At 37.9% G+C, this 15,166-nt stretch overlaps 4 protein-coding genes across 4 annotated transcripts; 1 reads left to right on the forward strand and 3 right to left on the reverse strand.

Moving 5' to 3' along the window:
• Positions 1-419: 419 nt before the first annotated feature.
• On the forward strand, positions 420-3,433 carry LOC104755283 (transcription factor bHLH90-like). Its single transcript, XM_087494059.1, has 8 exons — positions 420-995; positions 1,556-1,747; positions 1,828-1,897; positions 1,982-2,050; positions 2,145-2,567; positions 2,661-2,861; positions 2,948-3,124; positions 3,218-3,433. The coding sequence occupies exons 1-8, from the start codon at positions 889-891 to the stop codon at positions 3,302-3,304; spliced, it is 1,326 nt and encodes a 441-aa protein (XP_087350185.1). The 5' UTR covers positions 420-888; the 3' UTR covers positions 3,305-3,433.
• On the reverse strand, positions 3,270-8,273 carry LOC104759153 (putative proline-rich receptor-like protein kinase PERK11). Its single transcript, XM_087494058.1, has 8 exons — positions 6,995-8,273; positions 6,377-6,820; positions 5,996-6,082; positions 5,808-5,878; positions 5,589-5,665; positions 5,061-5,208; positions 3,862-4,023; positions 3,270-3,773 (listed from the first exon to the last, which is right to left on the reverse strand). The coding sequence occupies exons 1-8, from the start codon at positions 7,884-7,886 to the stop codon at positions 3,534-3,536; spliced, it is 2,121 nt and encodes a 706-aa protein (XP_087350184.1). The 5' UTR covers positions 7,887-8,273; the 3' UTR covers positions 3,270-3,533.
• A 483-nt stretch (positions 8,274-8,756) lies between these two features.
• Positions 8,757-10,918, reverse strand: LOC104755284 (ADP-ribosylation factor 2-B). The gene is made up of 7 exons (XM_010477636.3): positions 10,762-10,918; positions 10,160-10,327; positions 9,691-9,761; positions 9,483-9,602; positions 9,276-9,394; positions 9,106-9,187; positions 8,757-8,940 (listed from the first exon to the last, which is right to left on the reverse strand). The coding sequence occupies exons 2-7, from the start codon at positions 10,305-10,307 to the stop codon at positions 8,935-8,937; spliced, it is 546 nt and encodes a 181-aa protein (XP_010475938.1). The 5' UTR covers positions 10,308-10,327; positions 10,762-10,918; the 3' UTR covers positions 8,757-8,934.
• Positions 10,919-11,093: 175 nt separating this feature from the next.
• On the reverse strand, positions 11,094-13,798 carry LOC104755285 (polygalacturonase At1g48100). The gene is made up of 6 exons (XM_010477637.2): positions 13,242-13,798; positions 12,643-12,774; positions 12,335-12,556; positions 12,194-12,238; positions 11,892-12,099; positions 11,094-11,795 (listed from the first exon to the last, which is right to left on the reverse strand). The coding sequence occupies exons 1-6, from the start codon at positions 13,659-13,661 to the stop codon at positions 11,209-11,211; spliced, it is 1,614 nt and encodes a 537-aa protein (XP_010475939.1). The 5' UTR covers positions 13,662-13,798; the 3' UTR covers positions 11,094-11,208.
• Positions 13,799-15,166: the final 1,368 nt, after the last annotated feature.

Below are 15,166 nucleotides of genomic sequence, written 5' to 3' on the forward strand. Positions count from 1 at the left end.
TCTTCTCTTTGTTTTATATTTCTCATCACTATCTTATCATATATCGCCATTTAATTCTGCTATTAACCTTGCCAGTGATGACTGATGAGCAAAGTTGAACTTCTGAAAAGACGGGACAAAATTTCAACTTTGACTGTTTCAAACATCATTCTTTTCTTGTTCTGATTGAATCATTAGATGCAGAATAACCATGAAGCAGCCCTAATAATAAAATTATCTATTAGCTCTTTTTTGTGTAAAGACATTTTTCCAAATACCTCTTTGTTCACATGAAACAAGAGTACAAAGCCAAAAACAGAACCAAAGGTCCAAACTTTTTTTTTGAAAATAAGAAAGCTCTCAAAGCTCGTTTCCTTATTAAAGTAAAGAGTACAAAAGAGTATGGTTTTATGAAGTGAAGAAACAAAAAGAAAAGCTTTGCTCATTTCATATTGTTAAGCGTTGCTATCAAAACCCAATACAGTCCTTTCTTGTCTTTTGTTTGCTTCAAAGCACCTCCCTTTATGGCCGTTTTCAAGCACATGATAACTTTGTTCGTACAGTCAGAGTAAAAAAACCATCTTTATCTTAGTCTCTCCCTCTCTACAGATGTCACAGTCACCTCTGTCACGGATTTGAGTACAGACGATTCACTCTTCTTTCTTTCTCTCTCTCTCTCTGGGTTTTAATTCAAAAAGCGAAGTTGGTTACCATTGTCTTGTACGATCGTATATTCCCAATATGATTTGTTTTTGACAGGGCAACTGCTGTGTATATATGCCAAACATCTCTCTTTCTCTCTCTCCTTACATCAATTTATAAGTAAGACCAAAAGAGACCACAAAAGATTCAGGCTTTTTTGTTTGGCTTTCCATTGCTGTTGCAGAAGAGTGAGTGAGAGAGAAAGATATGATGATGAGAAATGGTGAGAGAGTGAAGGAGTTTCTTCGACCCTTTGTCGTTTCCAAAACTTGGGACTTGTGTGTTATCTGGAAACTTGGTGATGATCCTTCTAGGTACACACTCTCCTTTTCTGGGTTTCTTTGTTTCGTTGTTCATGCAGCTATGTTACTGTTTCTTTTAGTGAAAAAGCTTCCATTTTTAATGAGTTTTTAAAGGATTGGGACATTGTTTTTGGCTCTGTTTTTGGTTTCAGTAAAAAGCTTCCATTTTTATCTGTACTGATGGGTTTTTCATGCTTGTCGTTAACCTTGCTCTCTGTTACTGGTTTCCTGAATCGCTTTGGTCTCAAAGTTTCCATTTTTTTATTAGTCCCTAAAAATTTATTGCTCTGTTCTATCAAATTTCTCTGGTTTCTTGAGTCTTTTGCCTCATCTGGTTTTTGAGATTTCTTGGTGATTTGTGTTTTCAGTAACACAGGTTTTGACATACTGGTAACTTTTTTTGTTGTGTGCGTGTTTTTGTCTTTACCATACCTCTGGATTACCAAATTTTTGAGAGTTTGAATATTATACTCTTCTTTGTCTGGTCTTGGTTTTGTCTTTTTCTCTCTGGCTTTAGTAAGTTTTGTGTTGATGAAAAACTTGTTTGCTCTCTGGGTTTTATGATCTGCCAGGTTTATCGAATGGGTGGGATGCTGCTGCAGTGGTGGTTATGTTGATACGAACATTAAGCTTGAAAACGCAGAAGGAACCGAGAGAAAAAAGAAAGCTTTTTTCTGCAGAGATGAACACAACAAGCATCACATAAGAACCTTAGCTTGTGAATCTCTTTCTCATTTTCCTCTCTTCATGCCTCTCTATCCTGGGTATGTTTAATCATCATTTAAACCCCTTTTGAGTTGATTGTTTTTCAATAAATGATATAAAGCTTTCTTCTCAATTACAGGATTCATGGAGAAGTAGTGATGTCAAAATCTCCTAAATGGTTGGTTAATTCAGGTCCTGGATTTAAAAAGGTAAAAAAAAAAAAGCTCTTTTCTTCAGCCTTGTTTTACTTGTTTTGATCATAAGAACAGTCTGATCTAGATTGTTCTTGGCAGGACTTGTTCAACACACGGGTTCTTGTTCCTGTGAGTGATGGTCTCGTTGAGCTGTTCTCCTTCAAAATGGTAAAATCATGTTAGCATGCATTTCTATGAAAAACCAGTCATTGGTTTTGGTAGTAACTTCATAACAAGTTGTCCTCTTTTTTGGTTGTTTCAGAAACCGTTTGACGAAACCATGGTTGATATGATTGTATCGCGTTGTAACTCCGTCTCTGAACCATTCCCTGAACAAAGTCTGCAATTTAGGATCACTCCTAGAGCAGAGGAATCTATGAGTAGCGGTGTGAATCTCAGCGGTGGCGGCTCATCTAGCGTCTCCAATCACTCCAGTGAAACTCAGACTCGTTTTGGAAATCACCCGAATGGTCGCTGTGGGGACATATCCAGGGAGGAAGAAGCGCCATGTTTGGTAATGAACAAGGATGATCCCGTGGTGCAAAATGCCACGGATTGTAATGCTAATAAGAGGCTTCCTAAGGAACATTTCAAATCAAAGAATCTTCTTTCAGAGAGAAGAAGAAGAGATAAGATTAATCAGGCCATGTATGCTCTAAGAGCCGTAGTCCCTAAAATCACAAAGGTTTCTTCTGAAACTCAATGCGGTTTCTCAACCACTCTTCTTGTTATCAATAGCCCTTTTGATTGGATTTATATTATCCATTTCTTTATGCAGATGAACAAAATTGGAATTTTCACTGATGCGGTTGATTACATCAAGGAACTGCTAGTGGAGAAGAAGAAGCTTGAAGATGAGCTTAAAGGAATCAACGAGAAGGAATGCAAAGAAATCGCTGCAGAGGAAGAATCTGCAATAGCTGATCCAGATGCTGAAAAACATTCCTCTAAACTCGACAAGAAAATGAAGAGAAACGAGGTATTTATTCAAATATAGAGCCTCAAAATCAACCATACCTGACCTGTTAAATCCCACAAACTCCTCTGTTTCTGGTTTCTTTCAAGGTGAATCTTGAAGTCCACGAGATTGGTGAGCGAGATTTCTTCATTCGGGTTGGGCAGGAGCATATGCGAGGTGGATTCAATAGGTTGATTGAAGCTGTAGACTCATGTGGACTTGAGATCATCAACGTCAACTTCACCAGACATGATCTCACAGCCATGACAATTCTCAATGTCAAGGTAAATAACTTGTTCACAAATCCCATTGCCTCTAGCCCTCTACACTTTAAATCACAGATTCTTAAAATCTGATAAAAGTTTGTATTTTTATAGGCGAACAAGGACGGAATTGCATCTGGAGATCTGAGAGATTCGCTGCTGAAGATGATGATAAATCAGACAATCGATATGATAACATAGTACATAACCCAAAAAAAAAAGGTCAAATGTTTTGTTTGCTTCAGCCACAAGTTACTACTGAGATTTTGATTCTCACAAGCTTTTTGGTGACAAATTTACATTTGGAAACTAAATATGTTCTTCTGGGTACTGGTTTCGAGTTCGTTAAGATCTTTTCTTTAAAAATTCCTAAAGGGTCCCAAAGAACCCAGAAAACAAAAAACACAACAACTTCCGTAAAGGATTGGTTTCAGCGGTTCCGGTGAGTTGTGTTGAAGGCTCGGCTCTCAGATTCATGGCTAGTCGTGTAGTCTTGGCTTGGGTAGTATCCAGAGTTAGTATTACCGAGATCCGAGGAATCCTCAGAGGCTCGTCTGAAAATTCGAATCTCATTACTGTATTGACCCGAGTTGTAGACCGTACTTTGACCGACTTTAACTCCGTTTGTCAGATCCGACAAGTCTTCTCGCGTGTCCAGAGCTCTTACAACCTGCGAAAAAGGAGACACTCTTTGTCATTCAGAGGGTTTGGTTCAGCTGTGTGTTATTAAGGTGGAGTCAAGTGTTTCTATTTCTGACCTGAACCATACGAGGTCGTTTTAGAGCTGAATGCCTGACGCAAGACGCTGCCGTTTCAATCATTCTATAGACTTCACCTTCAATGTAATGCATCTCCAGCCGTGGATCCACTACTTCGCTGATGTCACCTTTTTCAATGGCCTCGATTAATCGCGGACGTGCCTGCCAAAACACAAAAATTATTGTATTTTATCAATTTGTAACGTAACTTGACTAGGGGTGTCAATTGGGTCTTAAGCCCGCGGGCATGGCCCGTTAGGTATAGTAGCGGGTCGGGCATGGGCCTTTAATTTCATGCCCAAAAATCGGCGGGTCTCGCGGGCATAGCCCGTTTGGTTTGCGGGTCAAATGGATTTTGTCCGCTCACGCCCGCGATCATGCGGGTGGTCCGCGAAATTGCCAACATCGCAGAATTCACCTTTGAGAGAGGAGGAAATTCAAAGAGAACAGAGGAGATTCTTTTGCTTACTGAAGCAATTCTTTTGCTGCTGCTGAAGCAATTCTTTTGCTGCTGCTGAAGCAATTCTTTTGCTGCTGCTGAAGCAATTCTTTTGTTGGCCTTTGAGACACCGATTGGCAATCGATTTTGCTAGCCTTTAAGACACCGATTTTGCTGCTTACTGAAGCAATTCTTTTGCTGCTGCTGAAGCAATTCTTTTGCTAGCCTTTGAAACACCGACCGATTGCTGCTGCGAATCAAAGGTGATTTTTTTTTCTTTTACAAGTTTGGTAATTAGATTTGAGCTCTACTCAAATTTCTGTCTAAATTTATTATCTATGGCTCGCTCTCATGAGTCACTTGCAGGGTATCTTCGATGTATGGATGTGGAAGTTTGCATCGTTTTGGCCACTGTTCTTGACATCATTGTGAGAGGTATCGTAACTACACCATTCTCTCTCCCCAGTCTCCACTCACCAACCAAAACCTCTCTGCTCCGTATTGTTTTGACACCAGCGGTGATGTTCTTGAGAAGAAGAGATGCCCGCGGGCATGCCCGTTAGTCCGTAAAGATATGCGGAGCGGGCATGGGCATTGATATTTCGCCTGCCGCCCGTGGCGGACATGCCCGCAGTGGATCACTGAAAATACAGGACTGTCACGGTCGGCCCGTTCGGGCGCGGGCATGCCCGTTTGACACCCCTAAACTTGACGTATCTATAAATGAAATTAGAAAAAAAAAAAAAAAAAAAAAAATTACCCATTCAACGAGACTCTCTTCACCCAAAGGTTGAGATGTATCAACAGGTTTGCGACCGGTGATGAGTTCGAGCAGCACGACTCCAAATGAAAACACGTCTGATCGATCAGTTAGTTTTCCACTTGAAGCATATTCTGGAGCTAAATACCTGTATGTATTCATCATATGTAATAAACCTGAACATGATCATCTTAACATTGGTTTAAAAGAGAGTTGTGAAACACTGTATCAAATTTATCATATTTGGAAAATGATGTCATCCAAATGTGTTTTAGTGATATATACAACGTGAAATATCTATTTTAAATTTTTAAATAAAAACGAACGTTGTGAAATCACGTATTGTAATTCAGAAGATATGATATGTGTATATTATTTTTTATTGCACCAATAGGGAAATGAGGATCAAAAGCTCATATGTAAGGGAAAGTACTTGTTTAGATGAAAGCGACTAAACTACAAAGTTTTCAGTGTGAAATTGTTTTTTTTATAAGTTGGTTATATTTAAAAAAGGAGAAATGACAGTACCCAAATGTGCCCATGACACGCGTTGATATGTGGGACTGTGCGGTATCGTTCAGTCTGGCAAGTCCGAAGTCTGCGACCTGTTACGTATGGAGCAAATCAAAATCCTCTCGGTGAAGAACATCACAATCAGAATACTGAAAATCATTCATACTAATAACTTTTTTTTTTTTAAGACAGTAAAATAAAAGAAATTTTTTTTTAATAAAATATTGACTTTGCCTGAGCTTCGAATTCATCATCCAACAGAATGTTTGACGATTTGATGTCCCTATGGATAATCTTCGGGTGACCTATTATGAAATTTATAAAAGGATTTAGCTTAAAACATTTTTTTTTCTTCCTAGGAAATATATTTACATTCCATTAAGATAATTAATATTAAAAAATGTAATGAAGGGTATACTCACAATCTTCATGTAGATAAGCAAGTCCTTTGGCTGCGCCTATTGCAATCCTGACTCTTCTACTCCATTCTAGAACTGGCAAGTCTTTGCCTGATAATAACAACATAAGACAATATTATCTTTTATGCATGGTTCGACGTTGTAGTAACAAAATAACTCCCACGACCGGTTTAACTAGTAGATTAGTCTCTATATCCGCTCAGCAGTGTCTTATCAATAAGTATGAAGATGTATCTAGGAAGACAAATTTAAAATGTCTAACACAAGTGTAAATCCAAAATGCAATTCTCATATATATATAATCAACGGTTTTGAAGAAATTAAGAAAAATAAATAATTTTATGAGAAACAAATAGAGATTGTATTGTAAGAGAAAGAACGTACCATGTAAATGGTAATCCAAAGTATTGTTGGGGACAAACTCATAGATAAGGAATCTATGTTGTTCAGAGATGCAATAACCAACAAGAGACACCAAGTGCCTATGATGCACCCTGCTAATGATCTCTACTTCAGCTTTGAACTCTCTATATCCTTCTGCGCTGACCGACTTAAGCTGTTTGATCGCCACTGGCTTTCCCTCATAAAGGATGCCCTTGTAGACACACCCGAACCCACCTTCTCCTACCACAAATCTCTTGCTAAATCCTTCCGTTATTTGGCTTAGCTCTTCCAAGGTGAAAATGATCTTTGAAGTCCCTAATACTGCGGAGTCAGGTGGTGTTGTTCTACCGAGTTTTGGATTCCCGAGACTGTTAGTATCTGGTGATGAGTTTTGCGCCGAGTTGTTCCCATTTCCCGGTTTATGCCTGTACTGAATGAATCCCTCTGCGACGTCAAGAACAAGGGTCAGGAGAACAAAACTAGAACGAACAAAACCAATAACAAGAGCATGCAAGAATCAAGAATTAGAACAAAATGTCAAGAAACAACACCAAAGAATCAAGAATCAAGAATCAAGAACAAGAGCTGGACCGAGGCAAAGAACGAAATGTCTCTTACCTGTATTTACAGAGACATTAGCAGGTGGCAAATACTGGTTAGAGCGGGGAGAAGAAGAACCTTTCTTATGTTTCCTCTTAACAAAGAAGACAGCAGCAACGAATAAAATGACTAACACACCTGCGATCCCAATACCGATCATTGTCTTCTCGGTGTAATTATGTTGTTGTCCATTTCCGTTACTATTCGCATTATTGCTATTAGAGCCTTCGGAATTGTTATTGGAGCCGGAGAGGGAAGGAGGGGACGAGGGTACACGATTTAATCCTCCTGCCAAAGGTGAATCGAACGGCTGTGGAATATTAGGGTTTAGGGGAATCACCGGAGGCAATAAAGATGTAAATGGAGGAGACCCTTGGCTACCGGAAACTTCCCCAACAGGCGGCGAAAAGGGAGTAAAAGGGAGAGACGGAGGAGAAATAGGGTTGTTAATGGGGTTTTGTGGTTGTTCACCATTGTTAGGTTTTGTCTCCGGTTGCTGAGTAACTACGGTAGGAGGAGGAAGAAAAGATATAGGAGGAGACTGAGGCGTTGGCAAAGGAACTACCACTGGAGAATCTCCGGTTGGGGTGGATTGAGGCGGAGGCTGAGGCTGAGGCGGTGAAGGAGGTGGACTTATAGAAGGTGGAGGGGAATTAGAAGGAGGCGTTGGAGGTGGAGTTGTATTAGGAGGCTGATTCGCCGGTGGGGGAGCAGCCGTTACCGGCGGAGGAGATGATTGTGAGCCGCCACCGCCACCGTTTGGGGGTGGAGGAGCAGGAGGTGAGGTAGCTGGAGGCTGTGTTGTCTGGGAATCGGCGGTGTTTTTCTGATCAGTGAATCCTGTCGGATGTGCTACAAACGGGGAAATCCTCTTTCCGATCAAATCTGCTTGTTGCTGGACTCTGTCCATTTCTATTCACCCTTTTTGTCTTTATCTTTCTCTGCTTTACATGTTTGAATTTGCTCTTAAAGAGGCTCCTTGTGGAACAAGAAAGGGTCTATTTATTTAGGGATCCAACCAAAACGGGTTCAAACTCCTCAGAGATCCAAGATTATAAATTTCTTAAACTATGTATCGGTTTCTCAAGATTATGTGTTTATGGGATCACCAGGATATGTGGAAATTAACAAAAGAAAGGAAAATCAAAATTCCAGGCCAATAGGGTTTCTTGCAAAACAAGGAAGAGGAGAGATTTTTTATCAAGTCGAATCAGATTTTTACTTGGATTTTTTTTCTTTCAAATCGTGTTTTTTTTTTTTTTTGGGTATAAAAATAGAAAGTCTCTCATATCTCAACAATGGAATTCTAAAAATTACTAAGAAAATAGGCTAAAAATTCACTTGATATTTTTATTTTTATTTTTACAGTAAATAATTGTAGGAAAGAGAGTACCAATATCTAGAAGATTTACCATTCACCTTCATTGTCGGGAATGGCGCGTACGTTATTCTTTCTAAAATATACTATTACTTTCTCTCAATAAAATGTCTGAAAAGACAAAACAAAATCCGGTTTAGAATAACATAGTGTAATTAAGCTCTTCCCATGAAACATTATTGGTCACGACAATGATATTGTAACTTCAAGTGAAATTTGGAGGAGAGTTGGGTAAATAGAATCTCAGCACACGCGTTGGGATATTGACGATAATTTCTTCAGGGAGTGATTGATAGTTACTCCATTATTATTGCAGGTTTAAATATTATATAAGAAAAAAAAAAATCAAATAAACCAGTTTACCTTATGAAAGATGAAATATATGAAATTTTTTACTCATTATTAAGGAAGAAAATAAAGATCTCTTATTAAAGACTAGAAGAATTCAAACATTCAAGAAGAGTAAGCAAAACGAATGTTCAACATGAAACAAATCAATCAGGTGTCTTAAACCACAAGAGATAAAGTCCGGAGAAGAAGCTTTCAAACCCCTCACCAAAAATATCTGGTCGAGATAACCTCAAGCCTGCGATTCAAGTAAAAGAAAGAGCCGAAATCAAACATCAAGATAATTGCAGACTACTCTCTATTCCACTAGGGTAGGAACGAAACCAGTCAATTAACAGAGTCAAAAAAATGTTCATAACCAGAACCAAATAAGCCTATCAAATCAGAATTCTGAAAATCTTACTTTGCTAGCAATGTTGTTGGAAAGCCAATCCAGACCTTCATAGAGCCCTTCACCGCTGGTTGCGCATGTACTTTGGATGTACCTGAGGAAAGAGAGAGCAAGCAATGTGTGTTCACGTTATGCAATAGTATATAACAAATCCTCCTGGCTGGGATAAAATTATAAATTACCAGTGGCGTTGCCGGAGAGAGTGAAGGCCAAGCTTATCAGTTATCTCAGCAGCATTCATTGCGTTTGGAAGATCTTGCTTGTTGGCAAACACAAGCAGTACTGCATCCCGCAGCTCATCCTGTAGTTACAAAGCACAAGGAGGACAAACTTATTAGGGATTAACAAGTGAAAAAGTTTAACATAACTATGTAGCATCAAAAACATACTTCATTCAACATCCTGTGAAGTTCATCTCTCGCTTCAACAACACGGTCTCTGTCATTGCTATCAACCACGAATATCAGACCTTGAGTGTTTTGGAAGTAGTGTCTCCACAAGGGACGGATCTGTAAGAGAGAATACGTGGATAAATGTGTTCTCTTTCTTTCAGTCTTTCCAAAGAGGTTTTTGCAAACATCATAATATAGTACAAACCTTGTCCTGACCCCCGACATCCCAGACTGTGAAGCTGATGTTCTTGTACTCAACCGTCTCCACATTAAACCCTGTAAAACAAATTATTTTTCAAGTCTCATTGTCTAACTAAATTAAACTCCAATCACTCGTTCAAGTAGTATTTGTAGTCCACCAGTTGACATTGTTTCAAAAAGTTGCATTCTAAGCCAACTGAGACAATTAGCGAGAAGAATAAAATGATCCCTTCTTGCTAGTTTTCTGAAACAAAACTAAAGTATTGGCATACAAACCCAATTCAGAGTACCAGGATTTCAAGTGACCCCAAAACAACACCTTATGTGAGAGTGACATGGAAAAGAGGCCAAACTGACACAAGCATCTTAACAACAAACAGATGTAAATATCCAACAGGCTAAAAAATTCAAGTGATCTAACAGAAGTAAAAAAGGAGAAAGTACAATGCATCAAGTCTGGTTAGAAGACTTACCAATGGTGGGAATGGTGGTTACAATCTCACCAAGCTTGAGCTTGTACAGAATGGTAGTCTTACCAGCAGCATCGAGACCAACCATAAGGATCCTCATCTCCTTCTTGGCGAAAAGCCGGCTGAAAAGCTTCGCAAATGAAAGCCCCATTTTCCTTTTAACTATTGATCCTGAAATGTCAAAACATCACACTCCCATAAACAACAATTCAATCACACAGCACTTTCCCAAACTCACATTGTTTCTCCATTCCTAAAAATTGTTCCTTTTTTACACCAAACTAGATCAAATGCATCTATAACGCAATCATTGTAACACAACAAGCATTCAATATATAGTCAATCAGAAAAATTCAACACCAAAAGAAAAAAAAAACTAATTTTTTCTTTTTTCCTGCGCATAATAAGATTGTAACAAAGCCTAATCTGTATCCCAAGATACACGATCGTTCAACTACAATCTAACGACATTACGAAACGAGATTCAACTTCTCCGAAACATAACAACTCAGATACGTGGGATCACTTTATCAAGGAAATCATAATATGCAAGATCCAGCAAACCCTAAAAGAAGCAAGACGAATCTGAAAGCTTTGGAGCTTACCTTTCGAGGGATCTGAAGCGAGCGACAAGCTTTCAAATCAGCACAAGACTTGATTTGTGATTGGAAAAAATTGGTACTTTGTGTGATTTGTGATTTGTAATTGTGAATTTTCAATTTTCACCCCTCCTATTATTGTTTAATATACTAAAGTACCCACAAAGTTTAACTTTGTTCTCAAAATAACCTTTTATATTTGTAAATTGCAGTCCATGTCCCCTTCAATCAATCAATCTTTAATTCAACTTCAGTGTTGCAGTTCAGTGATATAGATGATCATCACTTGGTACTTGGTTAACAAGGTGAGGCACTAATTCAAATAGAAAGAGACATGATTTTAAGAACTAAACATTAAATTCGTATCAAGTAGTAGTAGTAATAGTAGTAGGTTTATATATAGGCTAAAGAAAGATATACATTAATCTACATTTTTGTTACTTGCAGAATCCGTCAACACACATCGTGATCAGACTCATGAACCTTATTTCTCGGAGGCTTCCCAATCTGTAAACAATCAATGGGAGGAAGAGTAGGAGTACCGAGCTCACCAAATGTCTGCCAGCAAAAAGGATCATACATATGATACCGTTCTTGAACCGGTTTAAGCTCAATTGAAGATAACTGCACATCTACGCACGGGAAGCTATCACTACAAGCGAAGTGCACCGGTTTCACGGTGTATGTTCCTTTTATCCTTTCGTAAGTCACTCCTTCCACTGCAACCGCTGATGTCTGGTTCTTGCATTTGCTATGGTCGCAGTAGAACTGGTCTATCACTATTGGAAGTTCGACTTCGTTGAGTTGAATGTTTGAGAAGAGTATCCCTTTCACGGATCCTACTCCTCCTTGCCATGTCTTGATCCGGACACCTGTCATCGTGTTGTGCATCGCTACATCTCTCACTGTTATGTTCGAGACGCAGGCTTTTGTGCCTTCTTTGCCGAGACTACCGATGCTGATCCCGTGACCTGGTCCACAGTTTACATTGTGTACGTACACATTCGAGCAACCAGTTTGTATCGAGATGCAATCATCTCCTGTACAAGTATCATGAATTCAAGATTCAAGCTTCAAGATTCAAGATTCAAGATTCAAGAATCAAGATTAAGGATTCAAGACTTTGAAATACATACCGCAAGCGAGAGTAGCACTGTGAATGAGGACATCTTTGGTGTTCTGGATGTGAATACCATCAGTGTTTGGACTGTCACCAGGTGAAGAGACGACAATGTCATGCACCGAAACCCCAACGCAGTTATCGAATTTGAGATGACATTGAGGACTGTTTTGGATAGTTATACCAGTCACTTCCACGCCTATACTCCCAGAGAATCTCAGTGCCTAAACGAAGCAAGAAACACAAATCAGCAAAACAAACCAATTATGCTTAAAATCTTACAATACAAAAACTCTGTTTTGCTTTTTCATTTCTCACCGTTGGTTTGATGCTTGGCATTCTCCCATCAAGTTCACTTCTTATCTGTCATATGTGAAACAAAACAGAGTTTGATCTTAGATGAAGATTTGTGTGAATGAAATAACTAATGAAGAAGAAGAAGAAGGAAGATGAATTTACCGGCATTGGAGGGTGTTGGTGAGTAGAATTGTACAAAGGAACGATGAGTTTGGTCTCACCATCAGTGAAAGGATAATCTTGTTGCCACCAACCAGAGCCTCTTCCATCAATCACACCTTTCCCTTGTACTTTAATACCTTTCAGCTTTGTGAAATCAATCCACCACATTAACCCTTTTCCCCATGACTTTGAATCCGTTGGAGCTATGATCGTACCATCAAGCTACAATATTCACAGAGTAATCATTTTAGATTTCTTTACATTAAGAAGATACAACTTTTGCTATCTAAAAAAAGATCAGTTCTCACCTGAAACACAATGTTAGCTTGACAATATGGACCAGAGAATGTGATCGGACCAACAAGGAAAGTGTATTCAGGCGGTACGATCATCATCGATGCCTCAGTTTTGCAAGTCGCCGCCCAAGCCGATTCAAGCGCCTGCAAATTAACATTATGAAACTCTGTTTAATTATTTTCATTAACTAAACAAAAAAACCCTCTAATCACCCATTTGTTCTACAAAGCTATTACTATAGTTATAGTTATTTAGGCTTGTGACTTATGGTCCCATTTGCAATCTGTTATTTCTGTTGTCACTAACTTTATATTCGTTTGTCTTTTTATTTTTGGCGCAATGTAATATTTTAGAATTTAGAGAGAATAAATAAAAAAGTTAGGTGACTTTTACAGACAGAGAAAACTTTTTCTGAGCTCTGTTTTTTTTTAATTTCCTTGTTCTGTCTCGTGTTGTCTCAGTGATCTCTCAACTGTAATTGTCTTTTTGATAAAAAAAAAGTATTCTCATGAAAACGAAATATAAAATGCTCTAATTAATCAAATAGACACAACCACTAGGATTAAAAAACTGTACGGATAACGAAATTAAATCAGCTTTTGAATTGTACCTTAGTGTCATCACATTTGCCATCACCCTTTGCCCCAAAGTCCATCACGTTGAAAACTTGAGATCCCTTTAGCGGCGGAAGAGGTGGTGGTTGGACTTTAGGTGGCCGTGAAACCACCGGAGGGTTATTGTCGTTACCTTTTGGCGGCGTTTTCTGCTTCGGTTTCGGTTTAGGTCTAGACTTGTGGTGATGATTGTTGTTGTTGTTGTGGTTGTTGTGAGAACTGTGGTGACTGTGCCCATGTCTCTTCGGTTTCTTGGTTGACAAGGAATCAGACAAGTCAGAAGAGCCTCTGTGGTTATGTCTCCAATGCCTTCCTCTTCTAGCAATGCAGGTCTCTAGAGTTACAGACCAGACCAAAATCGCCATTAGTATCATCATCGTGATGCTTCTCACACTTAGACTTCTTCTCATTATCATTTTTTTTTTGTTGTTGTCTAAACGAAGAGTGTTGTGGTGGTTGAAGAGACTAAGAGAGAGACTTAGGTTTTGGTTGAAGAAAGAGAAGGTTTTTGATGAGATATATATAAGGAAGCAGTCCAAGAATGTAGAGAGAGGCTCACGGGTTTTCAATATGGGAAGTTTATTTTATAATCGAAAACGATACTGTATCAATAATGTCCTTTATTTTCCATATTGTTGATTAGTAAAAAAAATTACTAAACAAACGAATAAATCTAAGCTATGTACAATTTATCCATATATGATAATAGGGCCATTATGTTTACTTTTACTTGGATAATGATGATATTGACAGTGATATAGAGTGATTACTCGTGAATTAGTATTTGGAGCTTTGTTTATTTATGGGTAGAAATATGCCAAACGTAAAACCAAAGCAGATTTTTTTTTACCGTGGGTAAAAGTTTTAAGTCTTAATCAATCGGTCAAAACCTGAATTGTGGAGTAAGTGTGTATGAGCAAGGGATGATATACTGATATGTATGCCACGTGGAAATAAATGGTTGGTTAAAAGCTCATCTAATTTGGTTGCCATTACACACATGTATATCTAAACACATGTAATTGCATGACTGTTGTATATGAAGCACCGTGAAGTGGGGATTCTTAAAATGAGGTGTATATTCAATTTTAGGCTCTTGCGTTTTGTTTAATTTGGATATATATGTACGTATAGATGGATACAAGCATGTGTGTATGTAATACATGCATGTGTTGGATCTGTCGTATTAGCATGATAAGAGTGTCGTATGATTTTCATATTTACTGTGACAGTGTGGTGTAGAAATTCAAGATGCCTTGTTGGAAAAAAAAAATGGACATTTTAAAAATATTGCAAGCATTATTTCAAGAACACCATGCAATAATTAATCAAATTAATCCAATTAGTATCAGATTTTCTCATTATCCCAAGTGGATAATCTCAAAATCTTTAACCAAAAAGGAAGTGTATAATTGAAATCTCAAAACTAGTATTAAAATATAAAAAATTGGGCAAATGAAATAAATGGACAGAATTAAAAATTAAATTTGGGCAAATGAAATAAATGGACAGAATTAAAAAATTTGCTGAGAAACATTCTTTAAAAATTCTGTCTCGTTATAATTTTCTTACGAAATTAATATATTAAAAATATATTATATATATATTTTTTTTTTGGGACAAAAAACATATATTATTAAGAATATATATAAAACGAAAGAGACTCGTGAGTGGGTCTATATGTTGTCAATGGGGCACTGATTATAACATCTCTTTTAGTACTCACATGCACTACTTCACGGGCATTGCTTTTGTATTCACAGCTCCTCCAATCATTTTTTTGTTTATTTAATTATATATTTCTCTCATTTTTTTACTATTTTATATTTATGTCGAATCCATTCTAGATTAAATTTCATTTATTATTCAAGAAAAAAAGACTGCTATTAAAGGAAAGAGCAAAAACAGAAAACAGAAAGTA

The sequence above is a fragment of the Camelina sativa genome, chromosome 17, assembly GCF_030686135.1.
Source record: "Camelina sativa cultivar CO46 ecotype springtype chromosome 17, ASM3068613v1".
NCBI lineage: Eukaryota > Viridiplantae > Streptophyta > Magnoliopsida > Brassicales > Brassicaceae > Camelina > Camelina sativa.

Excerpts from the sequence above, each read along its gene's own strand:
- LOC104755283 (XM_087494059.1), top strand. The coding sequence starts at position 889 with ATGATGATGAGAAATGGTGAGAGAGTGAAGGAGTTTCTTCGACCCTTT. Across the intron at positions 2,568-2,660 it reads TAGTCCCTAAAATCACAAAG|ATGAACAAAATTGGAATTTT; the intron begins GTTTCTTCTGAA and ends TTCTTTATGCAG. Across the intron at positions 2,862-2,947 it reads AGAAAATGAAGAGAAACGAG|GTGAATCTTGAAGTCCACGA; the intron begins GTATTTATTCAA and ends GTTTCTTTCAAG.
- LOC104759153 (XM_087494058.1), bottom strand. The coding sequence starts at position 7,886 with ATGGACAGAGTCCAGCAACAAGCAGATTTGATCGGAAAGAGGATTTCC. Across the intron at positions 5,666-5,807 it reads ATGATGAATTCGAAGCTCAG|GTCGCAGACTTCGGACTTGC; the intron begins GCAAAGTCAATA and ends CATACGTAACAG. Across the intron at positions 4,024-5,060 it reads AAGAGAGTCTCGTTGAATGG|GCACGTCCGCGATTAATCGA; the intron begins GTAATTTTTTTT and ends GTGTTTTGGCAG.
- LOC104755284 (XM_010477636.3), bottom strand. The coding sequence starts at position 10,307 with ATGGGGCTTTCATTTGCGAAGCTTTTCAGCCGGCTTTTCGCCAAGAAG. Across the intron at positions 9,395-9,482 it reads TTCACAGGATGTTGAATGAA|GATGAGCTGCGGGATGCAGT; the intron begins GTATGTTTTTGA and ends TTGTAACTACAG. Across the intron at positions 9,188-9,275 it reads TCTCTCCGGCAACGCCACTG|GTACATCCAAAGTACATGCG; the intron begins GTAATTTATAAT and ends CTCTTTCCTCAG.
- LOC104755285 (XM_010477637.2), bottom strand. The coding sequence starts at position 13,661 with ATGATAATGAGAAGAAGTCTAAGTGTGAGAAGCATCACGATGATGATA. Across the intron at positions 12,775-13,241 it reads GCAAATGTGATGACACTAAG|GCGCTTGAATCGGCTTGGGC; the intron begins GTACAATTCAAA and ends GTTAATTTGCAG. Across the intron at positions 12,239-12,334 it reads ACCAACACCCTCCAATGCCG|ATAAGAAGTGAACTTGATGG; the intron begins GTAAATTCATCT and ends CACATATGACAG.